Genomic DNA, 24260 nt, shown 5'->3' with positions numbered 1-24260 from the left:
CTCTTAGTATCATGAGTATCACCACCTGAATACCTTAATTAAGCTGAAATTACCCTGGAAAAGAGATAAAAGGACAATCTAGAATATAGCAGTTTGCTTAACAAGCTCAGCAACAAGATTAATTTGGTATTGCAAGACAAGTATACAGGCTAAAGATTAATTAAGTTTTAAAGAAGGAAATTTAAGGCTCAAAGTTTTGTGGAATGTATGCTGCAGGAGTTTTTAGTTGTTTGTGGAAGATGACATCTGTCTAAGACAAGACAACCCAAAGTGTACATACCACATTAAACTGCTATCCATCTGTTGATTCCTCTTCTACACTGCCAAATTTAAGCTACTAGGCCCTCAAACCATTCAAATTTAAAAAAAATGTATTAACGAAAAGTGAGCTTACGACTAGAACTTTTAACATCTGTCCAAAATTGAGAATGTATTGAACTATCTTCGGCTTTCTAGTTCTAAACTGTGCTTGTAGCATCCTGCACATCTTTGAGTACTTTGAATACTTATCTTAAAGCAGCCTAAGTGAGTCTTAGTGTAGTTCAGCTCTTTCTACTACTACTACTGCTGCTGCTGTTAGTGTTAGTTGACCATAATATCTTACGAGTGTTGCTCATTCACCTCAACCACAAGTGCTGGATCCTGACTTTCTCAAACAAAGCCTGTTAAAAGCCAGAAGACTTTGAATGTCACGCTAGTTTTCCCCTGTAGGTTTTAAATCCTTTCCCTTTCACATGATTGGGGGGGTAGGAGGGGGAAAGTTTGTTTTCTTAGACCTGCGTGGTGTATAGAGTCACTTTTTAATTCAGGAAGTTGCATTAAGGTATGCTTTGCTGAAAGTAAGATTTAGCCACTGTGATGTAGTATTCACCCTACACAGAAGTGGAAGGGGTTAAGGGAGGCTCCGGGGTCCTACCATATCCTATCCCCAGGAAGGAACAGTGGAGGCTAGAACTCCAAGTGGCACAGTGAGGCTCCATGGAGTGCAGCCAATTAGAGAAGGGCTGAAGGAAGCAGCCAATCTGGGTCTAGCAGGCCCATATAAGAGGAGCTGCAGGGCAGAGCAGGGATGGTTGCTGCAGGGAGACCAAAGAGTGAGGACTATGTTCCTAGTAGGCTGCAGGAAGGTAGCACCTTGGACAGAAAAGCTGATGGCAGGGACTGGGGGAGCAAGAGGGAGCTCCTGACTGGCTGCTGTGACTGGGTAGCTGAATGCCCCGAGGCAAGGACGGAGAAGATGCTGGGTCTATGGGAAAGCGGCTCAGGGAATTGTAGCAGCATAGAAAGAACGTAAGGAAGCACAACAGGAAGCTGCCATCTGCAGGGTCCCTGGTCTGGGACCCAGAGAAACGAGTGGGCCCCACTCATCACCGAGGAAGTGGCTAGACTATTATACAGTGATACCTCCCACACCTGGAATGGGGGAGAAACAGCGAGACCTAGCCAGAGGGCTGAGTCACGAAGAGGACGTGGTGGTTCCTGAGGCTAAGAGAGGGGCTGCAGATGGCAAGTCAGAGCGACTGTATGCAAACTGCAGGCGGTGGCATTGGCCTTGAGCTAATCCTCAAAGTGACCAGGAGGCGGTGCCAGTCAGCGGTGAGTGGTGCACCCCATGACAGGCATTTTCCAAAGGTAAGTGAATCCAACAGAGCTTGCAGTTCTCTGATACTTCATGGAAGTTAACACTTTGGATGTCACATGAAGACCAGGAGGAGTAAGAGTAATGGAATGATGTCTCTAGTGTAGCACTCTCATCATTGGTAGCGGGATGGAGTACTGAAGAAACAACATTTATGTGGGAAAGAATGTTTAACAATCCCCTACAACATTATACATCAAGATGACTCATATCTGAAGTTTTCCAATCACTACCCATCTGTCATAAAGGGAAGGCTAACCACCTTTAAATCCCTCCTGCCCAGAGGAAAAACCCTTTCACCTGTAAAGAATTAAGAAGCTAAAGACAACCTCGCTGGCAACTGACCAAAATGACCAATGAGGAGACAAGATACTTTCAAAGCTGGAGGGGGGGGAACAAAGGGTCCTCTCTGTCTGTGTGATGCTTTTGCCTGGACCAGAGCAGGAATGCAGGTCAGAACTCCTGTAAAGAGTTAGTAAGCAATCTAGCTAGATATGCGTTAGATTCTGTTTTGTTTAAATGGCTGATAAAATAAGTTGTGCTGAATGGAATATATATTCCTGTTTTTGTGTCTTTTTGTAACTTAAGGTTTTGCCTAGAGGGATTCTCTATGTTTTGAATCTGATTACCCTGTTAGGTATTTACCATCCTGATTTTACTTTTTTTCTTCAAATTAAAATTCTTCTTAAGAACCTGATTGCTGTTTCATTGTTCTTAAATCCAAGGGTTTGGGTCTGTGTTCACCTATACAAATTGGTGAGGATTTTTATCAAGCCTTCCCCAGGAAAGGGGGTGTACGGCTTGGAGGGATTTTTTGAGGGGGAAAAGAAGCTTCCAAGTGGGCTCTTTCCCAGTTATATTTTGTTAAGAAGCTTGGTGGTGGCAGCAATAAAGTCCAGGGACAAAAGGTAAAATAGTTTGTACCTTGGGGAAGTTTTAACCTAAGCTGGTAAAAATAAGCTTAGGGGGTTTTTCATGCAGGTCCCCTCATCTGTACCCTAGAGTTCAGAGTGGGGAAGGAACCTTGACACCATCTAAAAGGAGTACTTGAGAATGAGATCTGAAGTCAGTCTTCCCAGCTAGAGACCGACCAGATTACTAGTAGTCATAGGGAGGCAGCTAGAGCCTATGGGCAGAGTCATCTAAGAAGGAGACAACTACATAAGGATCCTTTTTTTAAAAATGGTGATGGGGAAAAAAAATACAAGCTAGTTTTGACCTCCCAATCCACTTTTCCAAACTAGTTTTACCATCCCTAATAAAGAGCTATGATGATTAAAGAAATTCTCTTAACCAGGTCAGTAGGCAAATGAATGTGACGGGGAAAGGAGGCTGAAAAGGTATGTGAATGGAAGGACAAGGTGAGAGACTTTCTTTTCTGTAAGTTTATCTGATAGTCTGTCTTAACTTCTCTCAAAAACTGATGCGTCATGTCAAGCGACTTGTTTCTACAAAGCTAAAACTCCAGTATTAAGAGTTTCTCAAGGGCTGGTCTACATGACAAAAGTTAGGTCGGCTTAACTACATCGCTCAGGACTGTGAAAAATTTCACACCCTGTGCAATGTAGTTAAGCTGACCTAAGCCGCAGTATAGACGCAGATGAAGAATTCTTTTATCAACCCAGCTACCACCTCTAGGAGAGGTGGATTTACTACAGCGACGGATGAACCCCTTCTGTCACTGTATTAAGCGGCTGTACCATAGCGGCACAGCTGCAGCTATGTCACTGTAGCATTTCTAGTATAGACATAGCCTTATTTTGGGAATAGGGCTCTTTAGTGTTCATGAATCATAGAAGGGTAGGACTGGAAGGGACCTCAAGAGGACTATCCCTGATAGGTAAACATTGTCTAACCAGTTCTTAAAGACCTCCAGTGATGGAGATTCCATAATTTCCCTAGGGTAGAAGAAACATATTTCCCTACTAAGCAGTAGGAAGGCTAAAGAGACACGTTGACAATTCTACATTGTACGAACCTATTAAAGTTTGCCATTTTATATTGAATTTCATGCAAAAGATGAAAAAGGAAATTTGAAGTTAAAATTTCTGGCATTTATTGGCCAAGATTGCACAGATCTTACACTCAATTCAAAGACATCTCTCTGACTTTGACCATATCTGATCAATTTCAAAATTTCAGGGAAAATTCTAGGCTTCAATGGTTAGAGCCATGTTAATTTTGGGGGAAATCAGAACAAAAAGGGGGTGGAATGGGGGACACAGAGCCCCTCCCATCTAATTAACACAGACACAGCATCAAGCTCCTTTTCAATTGTCTATAGATCAAACTGGTTGATGCACCCATTAACATCTTTGAGCATAACAATATTCCCACTCATCCTCTCAGATGACACCTCGGATGGCACTCCCAGATAGAAAGAATAATGAACAATAAGGACAAAATGCGGAATAGGGGCATGCACACAGGCCTTGGCATCGGGAGAAAAAGGGCATCCTGATATGGAGGCCCCCAGAACCTCTAGCATGAGGGATAGGGTGGGGAAGTTGCAGGAAGTCTCTGAAAGAGGGGGGACAGGAAGATAGCAAACAGGGAGCTAAAGGAATGCATGGAACCCCTGATGTGTGCAGAAAGCTCAGCAGACAAACTGTGAAGTGAGCAACCCCAGTGTACTCTACTGCACCTTTGACTCTGCGGTGCCTAGCTGATGAAGTTGTGTGTAGAGTACCCTAAGGGCAGGTGTACACTTAAAACACCGTATCCAGGCAGCTGCACTGCTGATGTGCTTTAGTGAAGATGCTCCAAGAGCACTCTCCTGTCGGCTTAGTTAATCCACTTACTGCCAACATAGCACTGTCCACTGGTAGTTAGGTTTGTATAAAACTATGTCGCTCACAGGTGCGGATTATTCATTATTAAACCCTGATGTACACTACAGAATTACTTCAGTATAACTAATAAAGTAAAGGGCAGCAAAGAAAGCATTTGCTCAATTGTGTACAACACAAAACACCAAAAACACACTTTTGCAGAAAGCTTAATTACATTTTTTAAAACTAAGTTAGATATAAGCAGTTGTGACAGACGGGGAAGCCATTTCCTGACAGTTAATGGTTGGGGAGAGTCAAAGGCCCAAGGAAAGCTAAGCCCTTAACTCAGTTAGATGGTAGCTGCCAGCAAATGCCTATCCTATCAGTCACAAGTGGAAAATAAGCCTTCAGTTAATGCTGTTCCTGCAAGTAAGGAGAGCTATACACACAGTTAACTTTGACAGACTATTTACAACTTTCAGGTCCTATTTTCACAATATTGAGAAGTTGGAAAGTAATGATGATGAAGTATCTGAGACAGACACACAGGTGATTTCTGTTTTCAGAATGCTATGGTTGTAGGTTATCACAATAAAAATGTGCTGATACTGTGTAAGTATTAGCTCTATTTGCCTCAACTGCAGTTACATTTTCATTTCAAACACAAATATCTGAGCAAAATACCACTAAGATCAAGGCAAAACAAACTGACGTCACCAATGAAAACAGTTAAATGCAACTTCAAAGTTGGCAAAACTATCCCTTGCACATGACCGTTCATTTTCAATATTATAGCTGTCCACAAAGATGAGTTCTCAAGCATTTAATCGCATGAGATTTATGGCATTTCCTTCTATTAATTTTACACTCATTTGCCCACAATCCAGTAAAGAGAAAATATAGATTTATATGGTACATTTTAGTTTTAATCAACTTTTGTCAGAAAGTGTCTGTAGAAACAATTTACAAATAATTTAGGTATCAAACAGGAATATGCATACTGTGAGACATCCTCCCCTCTTTGGAAAGTGAACATTTTGGTCATCAGATACACACTTCCTGAGGAGGCCCTTCAGGCTTAGTCAGATCAGCGCCAGGAATTCAGTGAACCCGGGGTCATGCTGTCAAGACTCCAGAGTAATGCAGCGTTATAGCATTTGAAGAGAATTCAGCCAGGGAATTAATGACTTCTGTTACAATACCGTGACATCTGTCTTTACAAAAGAACTCTTGCTGCATTTCCTTCCCCCACCCCTCCCTAAAATTGGGAAAATTGCTTCTTACCCAGCTCTCCTCTAAGGTTGAGGAATTCTTGAGATAGCTCTTTATGCTGTTTTAGTGCTTCCTCCCTCTGTAAAAAAAAGAAGAAAAAAAACCATTTGGTTACTAGTGTTTTGAATAGAACACCTTCCAATAATTAACTCTCATTATCTGTAGGAAAACAAAAGGCAAGAGTGAGAAGCCAAGAAATGAATCATTTAGGGTAACAGCTTTGCTGTTACAAACACACAGATGTTCCTTAGTTATGGAAGTTATTCTTTAAACAGCCTCCCTAGTTTTCCCAAGTTAACAATCCAATTAAATCTCAGTTTGCAGCAATTAAATGATTGTATTTAGGATTTTTTTTAATGGGTGTAACTGTATATTGACCCACAATGTTTCAACTAATGCATGAACAGAACACATGATGCATGCCTCTTTCAAACACAAACTTAAATATTTACGCTAAGGTCTTGTCAGCATATGTACTTTGCGCTGAATGTAAACACAGCTAAACGTTGCTAGAAGCTCAATCTTCTATGAAGGAAAGGTAAAGCCCACTTTTAAACTATCGCCATTTTTTCATTAATAGATTTTATACATTCAATGACTGCTAAAATACTCAGATTTAACTTCTAGCTTTACAAAAAACAGATTAGAATAGAAAGAAAATATATAAAAATATAGAAAGTAGTCTTGGCATTCAGGAAGACTAACTAGAGCTTTTTAAAGCAAGAATCAGCTTGTTATTCAAGTTAAAAGCCAGGAAAAAAACCCGACTACCTCTTTGCCCCTTATATTCTGCCCACAACTGAAAGACCGCCTAAAAACCTGAAACTAGCTGCTGCATAGAACAGAGTTTAAGAAGCAGATTCAAGAAGGACAATTCGCAGCATACATAGCATAACTACATTAAAGGTACTTCACAGTTCAGTGTTCACTTCATGAACAGAATCCTCCGGACGCAACCACTGCTGTGGAGAGCATAATGTTGCAGAGATCATAAGATTCAGGCTTTCCAGTCAGGAATTGCTTGCTGCTGGAGCCATGTCACCTTCCCTGCAGTCAGCCACTGCCTAAATTCCCTGACATTCTTCCAGAAAAGCACTATAAAACAAATACTAATTACCCTTGTTGCAGCAGATTGAGAATAGAGGCACATTTTGCTGCTAGAGCAGCCCATTTTCCAGCTTCTGTGTCTCCACTTTCCCCCCTGCACATGTAACAGGGTATACAGGTGGTACTGGCAACACCACACACCAAACTGGTCTGGCTAGATACAAGACACTACTAGGAAGGGCTCCATTGGACCTTGCCTCAGCCTTACTTCAAGCTTTGCAGGTTACCGTACTGCTTGTACTGCTCTCTCCCACCAGAGGCAGATATTGCAGCTTCTGCACTTGGCACAAGCAGTCAGTGATTACTTAAAGCCACAGCCCTTCATTTATGAAAAATGAGAAGCAGACATTAGACTGATCGATTGCCACTTACTCAAATATCAGCTGGTTCAGTAAAGGAAAATCTGACCTTCCCCATGGATAATGGAGTATATTTTTAGCTTTCTGAGCTAGATATACCAGGCTTTCACGTAATTTGTATACACAAAATAATTGACCTGAGACCTGAACTGGATAGAAAAAACAAAATTATGCACCAGTGAGAATGCAATGTAAACACTAAGTTTAACATGATGATGAGTACCCAAACTTGCATTTCTAATGACCCCATCACTTGCAGCAAGCTTCACTGTGAACGTTGTCTCCTTTGCTTTCACCTGTACTATATTAGAAACATAATACAGTTGTACAAAACCATTCAGATTTTTTTTTTGGAGTAACTACACAAACATCTATGGTAGTTAAATTCAAACGTTAACACTGCCATACTTAAAGCCAAGGGGTGGGGAGTGCTCACAGAAAACCCCACCTTTAGAATACATTTATTTCTCCCCTGTTTATTCCTACTGCAAATTAGTTTAGGACTCTTGATAAGAAACTCACTAATTAGAGGAGAATAAAGGAGGTGGCAAATATTCCTTCGAAATCTGAAGAGCGAGTGAAACTATGAGACATTCATCTTAAAGACAAGCCCAAAGGAGTTAGATATAGCCGTTAGTTAGGTAGCCACTCATTTAGCACTAAGTGCAACATCTCAGCCATCTCCTAGTTTGATCACACAGCTGTAATACCTAGTTTGTTCTTGAGTAAAGAGTGTTTTTTGAAAAACTGTCAACTCATACGGTGTAACATTTGGACTTTTCAAGCAAGTCCTTCACTGGCTATGCATCATATAAAGACCTACCTACACATTCTCTTCAGATGCATTTGCCTATATTATAACAATTTAATTACAATAAAAAAAAGATTTAGCATATGACTGTTAGAAGCTGCCTTAAAACACATCCTCTTTTGATGCAAATGGGAAAAAAAGTGAGGTTACTACACTGAGCCTAGAGGGAGAAGATAAAATGAAGTCTGCTCCCCTTTAGTTTAAATCAAGTGAAGGACACCTATACATGAACCTGAACTATAGGGCTGGCCCTAAATTTAGAAAGATTATATACTGAGCAGACTGGCACAGCATATGTCTATTGATATGTCCTGTCAAAGGCAAAAAAGGTGCAACTTTGTCATTTTAGCTTAATCAAATTAGCTTAGCTCAATTAATTCAAGACTCCTCTTAATTCTGGTTAAGACTCATGCTAACATATTCAAAGGCTTGTTAGAGGACTGTGTTGTAACCTCATATTAATAAGCATTAGGAGGGGTTTCCTAACTTGATTGAACAGGATTGAAAACCACATTTTCTCCCAATCAAAACTAAACCATAGCCATAGATTGTCTTTAGGGTATTAGAATTTCATACTTGTTCAAGGGAATTTACCAGGATGCAGTTTTTCTCTGGAGAAGAGTGTGAGGAAAGGATGAATCATAGCACTGTAACATCAGTGCCCACTACAGATACACAGAACTGAATGAAACCATGAATACGCAGAGTTTTTATTATCTAATTAGATCTCACTGTAGTACTGTGTACATAGTTAAGTTCTATTTACTATCATTTGTTGAACTATGCAAACTAAGACTTAGTCTATCTTGTGTTTTGCTTCTCCTTTTCTGTTTCATTGTCTTGACGCAGTTTTCCATAGCCACCTTCAGGATCCTTGTTCTTTTCTAAATTAAATTTATACTTGCATACATTTGTTCTGTGATTTTTTTTCCCAATCTTTCAGTGTTTGTTTTTCCTCCTCCCTGCCTCCAAATGTTACAAACTTCTCATTTGTAAAACTTCACTCCAATTCTTAGTTAACCTTCTTTAACCCTGCTTGGGTTACTACCCAATTCTTCTTTCCAGCTACTTTCTTCACCAATGTTCTTCCTTTTTACCTCCATAGGTCTCCTAGCTCTCTGGGTCCTTTTCTTGGTGTTACTTCCCTTTCCTTTCCCTTTACTGGTGCTATTTGACTCCTCATCTCCAACCTGGCAGTTTTTTCTTTCCCCAGCGTCCCAAAGAGACTGAGGGCAAGTCTGCACTTAAAACGCTGCATTGGTGCATTGGCACTGATGCAGCTGTGCTGCTGTAGCACTTTAATGAAGATGCTCTAAGCTGAGGGGAGAGAGCTCTCCAATCAGCATATTAATCCATCTACCGGAGAGGTGGTAGTTAGTTGGCGGGAGAAGCTCCCGCCAACATAGTGCTGTCTACTCTGGGGTTAGGTCGGTATAACTGTGCTGCTCAGGGGTGTGGATTTTTCACACCCAGGTGATAGAGTTCTTTATCAATATAGGTCTATAGTGTAGACCAGACATGAGCCCAGCCAGCTTTGAATACTTCTAATCAATGCTATGCACTCTTTGCCTTTACATTACCTAGGATTATGTCTACACTGCAGAGCTGTACTGGTATAGCCTCTTAGTGTAGATGCAGCATACACCAACAGGAGTTTTTCCTGCTTGGTGTAGGAACACCACCTCTGGTGTAGGAACACCATAGAGGCCTGGTCTACACTTAGGGTTGCCAACTCTGACTGAAGCTATTCCGGGAGATTTTTTTTCTTTTCTTCCAACATGATTTGATGTATTTTTAAACGTATCCTATTAAAATCTCCTGGATTGCTTTCAATACTCACTGAGAGATTGATGCCAATTTCAGGAGACTCCAGGCCAATCCTGGAGGGTTAGCAACCCTCTCTATACTAGGAAATTAAGTTGGTGCAACTGTGTCACTCAGTAGTGTGAAAAATCCACACCCCTGAGTGATGTAGTTAAACCAAACTAACCCTGTGAGTAGACAGTGCGAAGTCAATAGGAGAATTTCCCCGTCAACCTAGCTACCTCCTCTCAGGGAGGTACAGTACCTATGCCAAAGGAAGAACCCCTCCAGTCGGTGTAGGCAGTGTTTTCACTAAAGTGCTTCAGTGATGCAGCTGCACCACCACAGTGGTTTATGTGTAGACAGACCCTAAATGATGTTAACTATGCCAACAAGAGCACTCTGTCAGCAAAGCTACTCTACACTCAACATTTTTACTGGCATAGCTATGTCAGTGAGGGATAGGATTTTTTCACACCCCGACCAACATAGCTATGCCAGTATAAATTTTAAGTATAGACAAGGCCTGGGAATCAATATTGGTCACAGGGAGAAGCAATTCCTGGATGGTTAGAGGCAGGAAACTCGTGTGACCCGTGTGCCGTCTGAAAGGTGAGCAGAGCTGAAGTATGCTTCTGTCAGCAATGCCACAGGGCAAAGCAGCCAAGACTCTGCCTTCCCTCCAAGTTCCATGGGACTGATGGTGCTGAATGAAAAGGAGAGTGAGTGCTTCTAGGTCAGCCATATGGGTAAGCAGCATTCTACTTTGCTAACGGTGTTTCAGGACAGGCTAGCCAAGGCCTGCGCTCCTCCTAGAATATCAGGTCCCTACAAAGAGTGTTCTGTGTACCCATACTGCACTTCCAGGGTCCTAATCTGCCCAGGGTATATCTGCTCTGGTTAAATAAGTTAGATTTTCAAAAGCACCTAATTGAGCTAGGCACCTAATTCCCATTGATTTTGAGTGGAAGTTGGGCACATAATTTGCTTGGGTACAAAACCCACCCTGTACTGTCCCAATTGCTAAAAGGCAGTACTGGGTTTATAATTCAAACAGTGCTTAGTATAATGGTAAATTTGGGCTTTATCAGTTACCAACACATCCAAATTCAAGTAGCCTGTTTAAAATTCAATGCTGCCAACATTAGCTGAATTTTTGCATGTCAGTTATACTGAAGACAGATAATTAGATTTTCCCATAGACAGATTTATGGAAAATGGAAATTTTAAGAATACAAGAGCAAAAAATTAAGTAGTACTACAGCCATGGTTGTTGAACTCTGCCAAAGCCTCTTCATGCATTTATCATCACTAGACCCACTGTAAAACACAATTTTTTAAAAAAATCTGTATATAAACTGAAAACAGACATATTGGCATTTAAAGACAATTTAAGTCAGATAATTGTCAGTTTTTCTGGTTCTTTAAAGAATTCCCTTGTTAATTACAAAACCTTCAAGGACAACAAAGACACTAAACGTTTGTTTCCAGATGTAAAAGAATCAGGGCTCCTTCTAGTTTTTTGTAAGGCTTTTGTAAAATCTGAATGCAATACTTAAAATGCAAGCTTATTAGGTAGATACATTAAACAAAAACTAGACTTACCACCTCTGACATATAGCTTGGTATTAAATGTAATAGCTAGGTGCTGAGGGAACTGTAGTCCTAAACATACATGGAGTTCTACGAAATAAAACCAACTTGCAAGACTTGAAACTGAAATATGATAAAATACTAAAGACTATGAAGATGTGATGAAGTTTGAGTGGTCCAATCAAAACTATCATAGACATTTCATTTCAAGTTTTATACAGTATGACATTGTAGTACTTCAGGATGGAGCATCAAAGTAGAAATAAATACATGCTTTGCAAGATTTTAATTTAAAATAAGACTAGAAATTAATGCAGCAGCTTTAAAAGTCATCTTCAAAGAGAAATTAGTTTAGATTTGTTCGTTTTTCCAGCTGTTTGGTATTAATGAAAGATCTATGTTTAAGCAAGGATCACCCCACTCAAACTTCATGGAACAGTCAAGTAGTAGTCATTCTAAATTTGTGACATCAGTTATTTCAATGGCAACAGGTAGGTTGAAAGCACAATTATGACCTCATTGCCGGATCAAGTAGGCAGGCTGGATAACTAGTGTCTGCCCTTTTTTTTCCAAACTGATCTGTTTTAATGGCACAAAAATACATAGAAATTTTGTCCAAGTCAACTTTTTTCTTACAATTTTGAGGGTTGTGTGGGGATGGGAAGGGATTAGAGACAATACCAGAGTAGATCTTAGTCCCAACTACAGAATAAACAATCTTTATATAGTTTTATACCTAGTGTGTCTTGCAGCTCTTGAAACTAAAGTGTAAGTCCTGTTTTACTTTGTGGAATTCCTTGGTGTGTGTAGAACTGTAATTCCCTCAACAACTAGCTATTACAGTTAAAGACTGCATGACAGAGATAGTAAATCTGGCTTTACTTTAGCACACCTGCCCAATAAGCTATCGCTGCAAGTCTGGTACTAGTTATAAGTGCCATGTAGTGTAAACTCTAAACAAAATTGATTTCCTTCTCTGGAAACAAAATCCTTTGAAATTATATTTAAACTGCTAAATGGAAAGTTTCCAAGAACCAACAATGGAAAACTTACGTTTATATATTGAAATGTCTGGGGGGTTTTAATAGTCGTTTTATGCATATGTTTAGTCCAATATCCACGTGATAAACTGCATTTTACATGCACCTTTGACCACCTCACCCATACTCTGCTCACAAATTCATCTCCACTGGGACTGCCTGTAACATTCCAAACATCTGGGCACCTTCAGACAGCTGCCATTAAAAAAAAAACAAACAGCTGCCCACACCAGGAAGAGAGGTTTTCCATCCATGAAAAAGATGGAGTTTTCCAAATTTCTCTCAGAATCACATTAGTCTGAGGTCCACGCTTATAATAGTCTCTAATGCCTCTAGTGACCCAGGAACCTCTTGGTCCCAAATGGCAAACTGCACTAGGGTGTACAGGGTTTTATAGGGATCTCGTAGGTCAGATATATGCATCATAGTTCACCAAACGGTGACGAGCGAGGTCTCTACCAAGAGCAGTAGGCTGCTGGGTATCATGATCATTGCTAAACGTTTGTACGGATAATATTTAAGAAATTATGCCTTGATGCAGAAAATGATGTTCTTAAGGCCTTAAAGGTAAGGCAGGTCACCAGGAGTGACATGCCTTAGATATGTTCCTTTCAGCCATGAAGTAACAGATGCTTATCTGCCTGTCTGGTCATATGGGGACTGCATGCCTCTCAATGTATGCCTATTTGCATATTAAGCCACAGATAGAAAATAAAAATTGGAAAAATCTACGAGGGGGGAAATTTACAGGACAAAATAGCAGGGGGTGGCCTCTTTACGACTAAGGACAAAGGATTGTTAGGGTATATCTAGGGGTACAAGGAAGCACAAAGGATCCCCCACCAAAGAGGCAAGCTAACAGCATGTTTGTCTTATGAAAGGAGGGTCAGCGCCAGCCTGGCTATAAAACACTGCAAGGATTTTGGGTGAGTAATTCCACAATACAGGAGTATCTTGTTAATAAAGCCTAGGCTCTAGCATGCATGCTATGAAAGTGTACCCCCCATTTGTTTTCAATACTTCTACTTGCTATTATTTGAATCTACGTGGTTAGTTAAATAAACACACTTAGTTTCACTATAAACATATCTAAGTGTTTCGCGCTAAGTGGAGCAGTGATCTGAAGCGAAACAGGTAAGCTGGGGGGGTATTGTTTCTTTGGAAACAGTGAAACTGTGAATACTGAGAGCATCCAGTGGAATAGGGAGATGCTCGGAGGGCTTGGGGGTAGGGGTGTTCCTGTTGCTAACCAGTAGAGAAACAGCAGGGCCTGCAAGGCTTAGAGGGGAATGCTTGTGTTGTCTCTGGCTGCTGGAGTTAGGGGGCTGATGCCTGGCAGGCACAGACAAGACTTTCTCATGCTAAAGTTAGGTGGTAATGAGGCGTCTCAAAACACTGGATACCTCAGGGAAGCGTGTCACTGTTACAGGTTTAACGTTTAATATTCCAACCCATCAGAGCTAGACATGGGAGCTTCTGATCACTTGAAAGGGAAGATACCAGTATTCCAATGGAAACTCTTCTAGGCCTAGAAGATCCTTTTGAAGTCAAGATAATATAGGTAAAGAAAAGCTGGCTGGACATGATATTTAGAAGTTTCTAAAGTTATGAGTTTGCTCTTTGAATCCTGAACAGATAGCCTCATGGTACTGAGGGATCCTGCCTTGAAAAGCAGACATGAAAAAACAGTACCAATAAAAACGTTAAAATTCTAAATATTTCTAATATACTTATATAAAACGTGACATGTAAATACATGAGTTGTACAAGGGTTTTATTGATACTTGTTTGGGATGATCTGTGTAACACACACGGCTTCCCCACTTTGAAGCAACAAGGCCATCTCAAATAGGCACCAATATTTTATACCAATGTGTTCCATATTTATATTGTATGAAATGATGTATACAATATACATATTTCATTCTATAGTTTCAAGATGCCGGTTGCGTGTTGCTATAAACAGGCATCACAATATTTATATATAGCTGTATTTATCAAATTTAATACTCTTCCTAAAAAGGGTATTAACTATGTGATTAACAAATCAGATCTTCAGACACCCCTTGTCTTCTCTCAGGTGATTTCACATGTTTTTTCCTTCAGCACTCAATGCTCACAATATCCTGTCCATTAAATGTAAACAAAGTTAACTACAAAAAGAAGTGGCCAAAAGGGCATAAATATCAAGATGTCAGGACCTTTCAACTGCTGTAGCTTTTAATCTATCACTTTTTGGTGTATTGCACCTAATTTGGAATGTAAAATCCTTCGGGTATGGATCTACCAGTTTATTTTGAAGTATTGTATACACACTTATATTACTCCATAAATAGAATTGAGTATCAGTTCCAAAATTGTGGTCCATGATCTCTGGTAGTCCATAGAGCACTTGCTGGTTACATGGTGCTAAAATATGATCTTCCCTTCTTTTCTGCTGCTAAACTGCACTTGAAGACATCTAAAAATATATTAAATTATTTCCCAATATTTTTCAATGTAAGCAACGGCTGTAGTTGCCACAGGGATGTTTTACTAATGTGGATGGGATATGAAGTGGTCTCTGTAAACCAAAGGTAGGTAACTCACAAGATACTATTATGAGGTAGTCAGCCTATGATTAAATTTGATGAGTCTTGGCCTGTAGGATAAAGGTAACTGTCATACACAGACAGCATGGTCCAGTGGAGCGGATATTGGTCTACAATACAAGAGAAGTGGGTATTTATTGCTAATTTGTGCGAGCAAGTCCCTCCACTCTTCTCTGATTTAGTTTCCCTATTGGCACAAAAGAAAAAGGAGGCTGCTTACCGGTACAGTGATGGATGTTCTTTGAGATACACAGTCCATATACATAGTCCACAGTTGCTAAGTGCACATCCAGCATGCACCCACCAGAATGTTCTAGTCAGCAGGATTCTTCAGGGCAGCACATGACCCCTCCCTTCCTTATGGGAGGGTATAAAGGGCAGAGCCACGCTGCCACACCCAGTTTCTTCTCTACCACGAAAGCTCATGACGCCTAGACTCTGAAGCAACAAGGATGGCAGGTGGGATGTGGAATATGTATATGGACTAAACATCTCAAAGAACATTCACTACTGTACAGATAGCAACCTCTTTCTTCAAGTGCTAGTCAGTGTGCATATTCCACAGCTGGTGACTCCCCAGCTGTGACCCTCACTTGTGACAGGGGTATTGGTAGTCTCTGTGAAAACAGATTGTAGTACTAATCTTCCCAAACCTGCAGCATCCCTGGCTGCTTGCACCACTGTGTAGTGCTTAGAAAATACATATACTTAACAGCCAGGTTTCTAGTTGGCAAGCATCTTGGATAGTCTTGCTAGGGAGACCACAGAGTTGGACTGTGCTCTAGTGGATGGGGCACAAATCTTGTTGGATGGTTACCTGCCAGCTAGCTGATAGGATGTTCTGATGCACTGGGCAATCCAGTTTCATATTCTCTGTGCAGAGTGAACAGGAGTAGCAGACGGGAGTTTTCTGCATGGGAGTTCTCCAGGTGAAGGAGGAGAGACTACATGACCTGTGGGGTGAGTTTGTTGGATGCTTGCTTGCATTCAGTTTATAGTGTGATCTGCTTTGGAGGCTGTGTATTGCGCCAAGTGACCTGAGTGGCTAGGCTGAAAGCTTACTGACGAGGTTCTTGCTTGCTACCATTTGATCCTTAATCCCTTTAGGATCACTTGACAAGGGACACGGGGCTAATTGAGGGAGAAAGAGGGTTTAAAGAGGCAGCTTTTAAGCAACCAGAGGAGCTAGCAAATGGGATTTTTTGTGAGTGGGTTGAGAGAGGCAGATACACCCAACATACACACACTAAACTTAGGTTAATCGCCCCTCAAAACCAATAAAACATCCTACAAAATAAAAATAATGCCAGCAGAATTCCAGCAGGAGAGTGGGGACTATCCAGTTTATTGTACTGAATGCAGCATGTATGACTGCCTGCCTTGAGGGCAGGTGGCATATGTGTACATCATAAAAGCAGTACATGGCCCTCAGAGACCAAGTCTCTCAGGGAGACAGAGGTATATAGAGGAGACTTTCAGGAACACAGTAGGTTCCACCCCCTGTCTGACAGCCTCTGTGTTGTTGAGGAGGATGAAGATCCCTGGGAAAGATCAACAAACTGGAGCAGATGTAAATGATCCCAAAACTGGGACCTCCTTCCAGAGGATGTCATGGTATCCTCTCATACCAAGGATACGCCTCTCCAGGGAAAGGGACCCCAGTTATTAGGAAGAGACAGACAATAGTAATGCAGGGATTCAATTATTAGTAATATAGGTAGTTGGGTTTGTGATAACTGGGAGAACTGCATGGTGAATTGCCTGCTGGGTGCAAAGATTGCTGGGTGTGGACCTCTTGAGACACACCTGCTGGGTGTGGACCTCTTGAGACACCTAGATAGAGATGTTTGTGCAGTGGTGGTGAGGAATCTATGATCATGGCACATAGAGGTACCAATGACAGGGAAAGGTAGGAAAAAAAAAGAGTACTGGAGGCCATATTCAGGCTGCTAGGTAAGAAATTGAAGTCCAAGACTTCCCTGATAGTGAAATTCTGTGAAATGCCTCCAGTACCACTTAGACAGGCAGAACTGCGGGCTCTCAATGCATGGAGACGATGGCACTGGGATGAGGAATTTATGTTTGTTAGGAACCGTGGAACCTTTTGGGAAAGAAGGAGCCTATACAGGAAGGATGGGCTCCCCTTAAACCAAAATGAAACGAGATTGCTAGCATTCTGTAAAATTAAGCTAGTAAAATTAAAAAGGTAAGTTTTTAAAATAAGGGCTGGAGGAAAGCTGACAGGTGCAGACAAGCACACAGTTCAGACAGACGTCCCTTAAGGATGGGCTTGTTAAAGTGGTTTCTGTATACCCTAGTAAAGAGAAAAGGATAGAAGTAGATAAAGTACAGGTAGGAACTGAAGGGAAACAGTCAAATAAAAGAGTCCCATTCAATTAAAGCACTTCAAAAGGAGGCAACTACACACTGACAAATTTTATAAACGTTTGTATACAAATTCAAGGAGTTTGTCATTCTAATTCATACTAAGATGGGTGGACCTGAGTGCCTGGTATTAATGGAGGATACAGATAGAATAGGCATGATAATAAGACACAGTAATACCAGGTACAAAATGTATAGGAATGACTGAAGGAGGTCATGCTGGTGGGGAAGTGACACTATATGTGAAAGCAAGCATAGGGTCAAATACAGTAAAAAACTGAAATGAATCAAACTACTAGAGAGCCTCTATGGATAGAAATTCCATGCTTGAATAATAAGAATGTAGCAGTAGGGATAAACTACTGAGACAGTAATTGTGAAATGATCAGGGAGATTAGAGAGACCACAAAAACCCCCAATAATGGGCAATTTCATCCACACCCAAATGTCATCGCAGGATGGAATGCCGAGATAAACACCATTATTGACGGTTTCTTGGAACAGCTAGTTCTGGAACCCACACGGGGAGAGGCAATTCTGATTTAGTCTTAAGTGAAGCAAAGGATCTGGTCCAAGAGATGAATACAGCTGAACCATTCAGTATTGGCATCCATAATGTAATTAAATTTAATATCCTTCTAGAGGAGAAAATACCAAAGAAACCCACCACAGTAGCATTTAAACTTCCTTTTTGTGTAGTTCCCCTTTTTGAAGATGCTAATTAAATGGAAACTAAAAAGGAACAGTCGCAACAGTGAAATGCTGGCAAGCTGCATGGAAACTTTTTTAAAACACCATAATAGAAGCTCAAACTAAACAGATACCCCAAATCAAAAAAAGAAACAAGAGTATCAAAAAATGCCACCAAGGTTAACTGAGTAAAAGAGGCAGTTAAAGACAAAAAGACATCCTTCGAAAAATGCAAGTCAAATACTGAGGAAAATAAAAAGGAGCATGAAACTCTGCCAAGTCAAGTGTAAAAGCATAATTAGACAGGCCAAAGAAGAATTTGAAGAGCAACTAAGAAAAACATGCAAAAATTAACAGCAAAAAAAGTTGTTTTTTTTAAAGTACATCAGAAGCAAGAAGCCTGCTCAACAATCTGTGGGGCCACTGGATGACTGAAGTGCTAAAGGAGCACTCAAGGAAGACAAGGCTGCTGCAGAGAAGCTAAATTAATTCTCTACATCAGTCTTCACTGCAGAGGATGCAAGGGAGATTCTCACACCTGAACCATTCTTTTTAGGTGACAAATCTGAGGAACTGCCCCAGATTGAGGTGTCAATAGAGGAGGTTGTGGAACAAATTTATAAATTAACAGTAATAAGTCAGCTTCTATACCAGAGGACTGGAGGAGAGCTAATGTGATGCCAATTTTTTTTAAAAGGCTTTGGAGACAATCCTGACAATTACAGGCTGGCAAGCCTACCTTCAATATGAGGCAAACTGGGTGAAACTACAGCACAGAACAGAATTATTAGACGCACAGATGAACATGGTATGTTGGGGAAGAGTCAACACGGTTTTTGTAAGGGAAAATCACACTTCACCAATCTATTAGAATGCTTTTGAGGATGTCAACAAGTACATGGACAAGGGTGATCCAGTGGATATAGTGTACTTGGGCTTTCAGAAAGTCTTAACAAGGTCCCTCACCAAAGACTCTTAAGCAAAATAAACAGTCATAGGCTAAGAAGGAAGCTCCTTTCATGGATTAGTAACTGGTTAAAAGATACGAAACAAAGGATAGGACGAAAAATGGTCAGTTTTCACACTGGAAAGAGGAAAACAGCAGGATCCCCCCAGGATTTGTACTGGGACCTGTGCTGTTCAACATATTCATAATTTATCTGGAAAAGGGCATAACAAGTGAGGCGGAAAAGTTGCAGATGATACTAAATTACTTAAGAGTTAAGTCCAAACCAGACTCTGAAGGATTACAAAGAGATCTCAAAGTTGGGTGACTGGTCAACCAAATGGCAGGTGAAATTCTGTGTTGATAAGTACAAAATAATGCACACTGGAAAACAATCCAAATGATATGTCCAAAATGATGTGGTCTAAGTTGACTATTACTTGTCATCTTGGAGTCATCATGGATAGTTCTCTGAAAAATATCTGTTCAATATGCAGTTTCAGGCAAAAAAGCTAACAATGTTAGGAATCATCAGGAAAGGGATAGATAATACAGAAAATATAGGTTTCAGAGTAGCAGCTGTGTTAATCTGTATCCGCAAAAAGACCAGGAGTACTTGTGGCACCTTAGAGAGTAACAAATTTATTTGAGCATAAGCTTTCGTGAGCTACAGCTCACTTAATTGGATACATGCAGTGGAAAATACAGTAGGGAGATTTTATATACATGGAGAACATGAAACAATGGGTGTTACCATGCACACTGTAACAAGAGTGAACAGGTAAGGTGAGCTATTACCAGCAGGAGAGGAAAAAAAAAACCTTTTGTAGCGATAATCAAGTTGGGCCATTTCCAGCAGTTGACAAGAACACGTGAGGAACAGTAGGGGGAAAAAATAAAAATGGGGAAATAGTTTTACTTTGTGTGATGACCCATCCACTCTCAGTCTTTATTCAAGCCTAATGTAATGGTGTCCAGCTTGCAAATTAATTCCAACTCAGCAGTCTCTCGGAGTCTGTTTTTGAAGCTTTTTTGTTGAAGGATAGCCACTCTTAGGTCTGTAATCGAGTGACCAGAGAGATTGAAGTGTTCTCCAACTGGTTTTTGGATGTTATAATTCTTGACTTCTGATTTGTGTCCATTCATTCTTTTATGTAGAGACTGTCCGGTTTGGCCAATGTACATGGCAGAGGGGCATTGCTGGCACATGATGGCATATATCACATTGGTAGATGTGCAGGTGAACAAGCCTCTGATAGTGTGGCTGATGTCCCCTGAATAGATATGTGGATACAGTTGGCAACAGGCTTTGTTGCAAGGATAGGTTCCTGGGTTAGTGTTTTTGTTGTGTGGTGTGCGGTTGCTGGTGAGTATTTGCTTCAGGTTGGAGGGCTGTCTGTCCTTGATGATGCGCTAGAGAGGTTTTAGTTGGGGGCTGAAGGTGACCGCTAGTGGTGTTCTGTTATTTCTTTATTGGGCCTGTCCTGTAGTAGGTGACTTCTGGGTACTCTTCTGGCTCGGTCAATCTGTTTCTTCACTTCAGGAGGTGGGTATTGTAGTTGTAAGAATGCTTGATAGACATCTTGTAGGTGTTTGTCTCTGTCTGAGGGGTTGGAGCAAATGCGGTTGTATTGAAGAGCTTGACTGTAGACAATGGATCGTGTGATGTGGTCTGGATGAAAGCTGGAGGCATGTAGGTAAGTAGAGCGGTCAATAGGTTTCTGGTATAGGGTGGTGTTTTTGTGACCATCGCTTATTAGCACCGTAGTGTCCAGGAAGTGGATCTCTTGTGTGGACTGGTCCAGGCAGAGGTTGATGGTGGGATGGAAATTGTTGAAATCATGGTGGAATTCCTCAAGGGCTTCTTTTCCATGGGTCCAGATGACGAAGATGTCATCAATGTAGCACAAGTAGAATAGGGACATAAGGGGACGAGAGCTGAGGAAGCGTTGTTCTAAGTCAGCCATAAAAACGTTGGCATACTGTGAGGCCATGCCGGTACCCATAGCAGTGACACTGATTTGAAGGTATACATTATACCAAAATGTGAAATAGTTATGGGTGAGGACAAAGTCAAAGTTCAGCCATCAGGTTTGCCGTGATGGTATTGGGGATGCTATTCCTGACAGCGTGTAGTCCATCTTTGTGTGGAATGTTGGTGTAGAGGGCTTCTACATCCATAGTGGCTTGGATGGTGTTTTCAGGAAGATCACCGATGGATTGTAGTTTCCTCAGGAAGTCAGTGGTGTCTCGAAGATAGTTCGGAGTGCTGGTAGCGTAGGACCTGAGGAGGGAGTCTACATAGCCAGACAATCCTGCTGTTAGGGTGCCAATGCCTGAGATGATGGGGCGTCCCGGATTTCCAGGTTTATGGATCTTGAGTAGCAGATAGAATACCCCTGCTCAGAGTTCTAGGGGTGTGTCTGTGCGGATTTGTTCTTGTGCTTTTTCAGGGAGTTTCTTGAGCAGATCGTGTAATTTCTTTTGGTAACCCTTAGTGGGAAGGACGACCCATCACTCTCACAGATCTTGGGAGACAGGCCATTCCTTATTTACAGACAGCCCCCCCAACCTGAAGCAAATACTCACCAGCAATCACACAACAAAAACACTTACCCAGGAACCTATCCTTGCAAAAAAGCCCGTTGCCAACCTGAGCTTCTTGAGGTCCAGTATTGGTTGAACCCTGCCTCCATTTTCTGGGGGATACGAAACTAATGCAAAATAGCTGTCCCTTCCTCTCTGTTGATGGGAAACAGCCTCAATAGCACCAAGAGTGAGAAAGCACTGCAGTGCTTATCCAAGCAGATTCTCATGGGAAGGGTCCCTGAAGAGGGGTGGGTGGTTGAGAGAAGGGAGAGGTACTGAATTGTGTAAGTTCTTTGGATCACCTCCAGCATCCAGTAGTCTTGGGGCATTACTGGACCAAGCCTGTTGGAAGTGTGTCAGAGGGTTCCCGAAAGGAGGGAAGGATGGTATGCTGTCCTCAAAAATGTCACATCAAACTTGCTGCACAGTCAGCACTAGTGCAGAATGGTGCTAGAGGAAGGTAGATCCTATGGTGGGCTTCCTCCTTGAGGCCAGATGGCTCTGGCTGTCTGAAATAGGAGTATGGTTGTTGATGTCACTGATCAGGTTGGAACCTAAAGTGGCTCCTTTTGGAGGTCAGGGCATACATTCCTAATTATTGAGGGTGGCCCTAGAGTCGGAGGGACTTCATCACCTCATCTATTCTCTTGGGAAAGTGAGCAGCCTTCAAATGGTAAGTCTTCATTTGCTGTTGCCATATCTGTGGCATTCAGGGCCAACTGTAATGTGGTTCTAGCTACCCAATGCCTCTTCATAAGGATCATCTGGAATTCACCTCTGAAGTCCTGTCTAGCTTGTCAATCAATTGTTGCAACGCACTCCACTTGATACGATCATATTTTGCTAGGACAACCTGACAATTGGAAATCCTCATCTGGAGGAGCTACAATAGAGTATGCCTTTTCGGAGAGCCAGTCGAGGCATTTTGCCTCCTTGTCCTTGGGGGTTGACTTCTGGTGGCCCTAGTGAGTTCTCTCATTAGCTGCTGTCTCCACCAGGGACCCCAGCATTGGGTGGGAACAGAACGGTTCATATCCCATCACCAGGACCTGATACTGCCTATCTGCTCATTTTGACACGAGTGCCACAGATGCCAGAGTCCGCTTGAGGATCCTTGCAGGTTCCAAAAGTCCCACATTAATCAGGATCACAACATGCCTCAGCACTGATGAGTGTAAATTATCCAGGAGTTTGTGCAGCGCGTCTTGTGCCTCCTTTGTGAGCAGGCAGAGCATGAGCAGTGCTAGACTTCCTGATGTCTTGCTAGAACCTGGCCTGGAGTGTTTGCTGTTGTAGCTGGAGCCCACGTTCCTGCTTGCATGCTGAATTCTGGAGGAGCAGCCCGCCCAGTTTTAAAGGGCCACAGACTGCAGTGCCCCAGAATGCCTCACTTATCACCCTTGCAGCCAGGAGGCTAGACCAGCTGCCTGTGCACACCCCCAGCTGGTGTCGGGGTGTGCACAGGCGGATTGTCATCAAATGGTGTGTTTCCAGTGAGGTCCTACAAGGACCTGTTCTTCGGCCTGTGCAATTTAATACTTTTATCAATGACCTAGAAGAAAACAGTCACTGAAAGTTTGCAGATAACAAAAAAGTTGGGGGAGTGGTAAATAATGAAGAGGACATGTCACTGATACCAAACGATCCAGATTGCTCTGTATATGTTTTAAGACAGCTAAATGTAAATGTTTACATCTTGGAACAAAGAATGTAAGCCATACTTACAGGATGGATGACTATCCTGGGAAACAGTGACTCTGAAAAATATTTGGGGGTCACGGTGGATAATTAGCTGAACATGACTTCCCAGGGAAATGCTGTGGCCAAAAGAGCTAATGTGATCCGGGGAATCTTGGATGAAGCTAAAAGAAGTTATTTTAGCTCTATATTTGGCACTGGTGCAACTGCTGCTGGAATACTGTGCCCAGAATTTAAGGATGTTGATAAACTGAAGAGAGTTCAGAGAAGAGCCATGAGAATGATTAAAGGATTATAAAACATGCTTAATAGTGGTAGACTCAAAGAGCTCAATGTATTTAGCTTAAAGAGAAAATTAAAGGGTGACTTAATTACAGTTTAAGTATCTACCTGCGGAATGCACAACAGGCTCTTCAGCCTAGCAGAGAAAAGTATGGCACGATCCAATGGCTGGAGTTGAAGGTAGACAAATTCAGATTAAAAATATATACCTTATTTTCTAATGGTGAGGTCAATTAACTACTGGAACAATTTACCAAGGGTTATGATGGATTCTCCATCACTGAATTTTTAAATCAATATTGAATTTTTCTACAAGATATGCTCTCGGAATTATTTTGGGGAAGTTCTGAGCTCCTATATAAACACAGACCGTAGACTATATGATTACAATGGTCCCTTCTGGCCTTGAATCTATGAATCTGAGCAAAAAGTTAATTATTTCAATTGAGTGCATCAAATAGAATCTCATTAGTATAACAAGTACTTAAATGATTTTTACTGTTGTATAAATGGTGATCTTAATATTACCATTAAAAGGGAAAGCCTGACAAGTGAGTCTTGCTGTCTAATTGTAGTCCCCTACTCCTAAAAATCAAAGGGCAAAAGGCATGTTAAACATTAGGAACTAAAGGCAGGTATAATAAACCAACATTTTGTTTACTTGAAAATAGTTCTTACAATGTA

General features: G+C 41.4%; 1 protein-coding gene across 4 annotated transcripts in view; it reads right to left on the bottom strand.

Moving 5' to 3' along the window:
* Positions 1-24260, bottom strand: part of MTUS1 (microtubule associated scaffold protein 1) — a 158229-nt gene that overhangs the window by 29494 nt on the left and 104475 nt on the right. For 3 of the 4 annotated variants that reach the window (XM_043513703.1, XM_038398534.2, XM_043513704.1), the window contains one exon: positions 5695-5761. In XM_043513703.1, the coding sequence (XP_043369638.1) occupies positions 5695-5761 (67 nt within the window). Of the gene's footprint in view, positions 1-5694; positions 5762-6799; positions 7070-24260 lie in introns of those variants that run through there. The other variant, XM_038398533.2, reaches the window with a different exon arrangement.

This window comes from Dermochelys coriacea, chromosome 4, assembly GCF_009764565.3.
Source record: "Dermochelys coriacea isolate rDerCor1 chromosome 4, rDerCor1.pri.v4, whole genome shotgun sequence".
In the NCBI taxonomy this organism is placed as follows: Eukaryota; Metazoa; Chordata; order Testudines; family Dermochelyidae; genus Dermochelys; species Dermochelys coriacea.
This window is presented reverse-complemented; position numbering and strand designations above follow the sequence as displayed.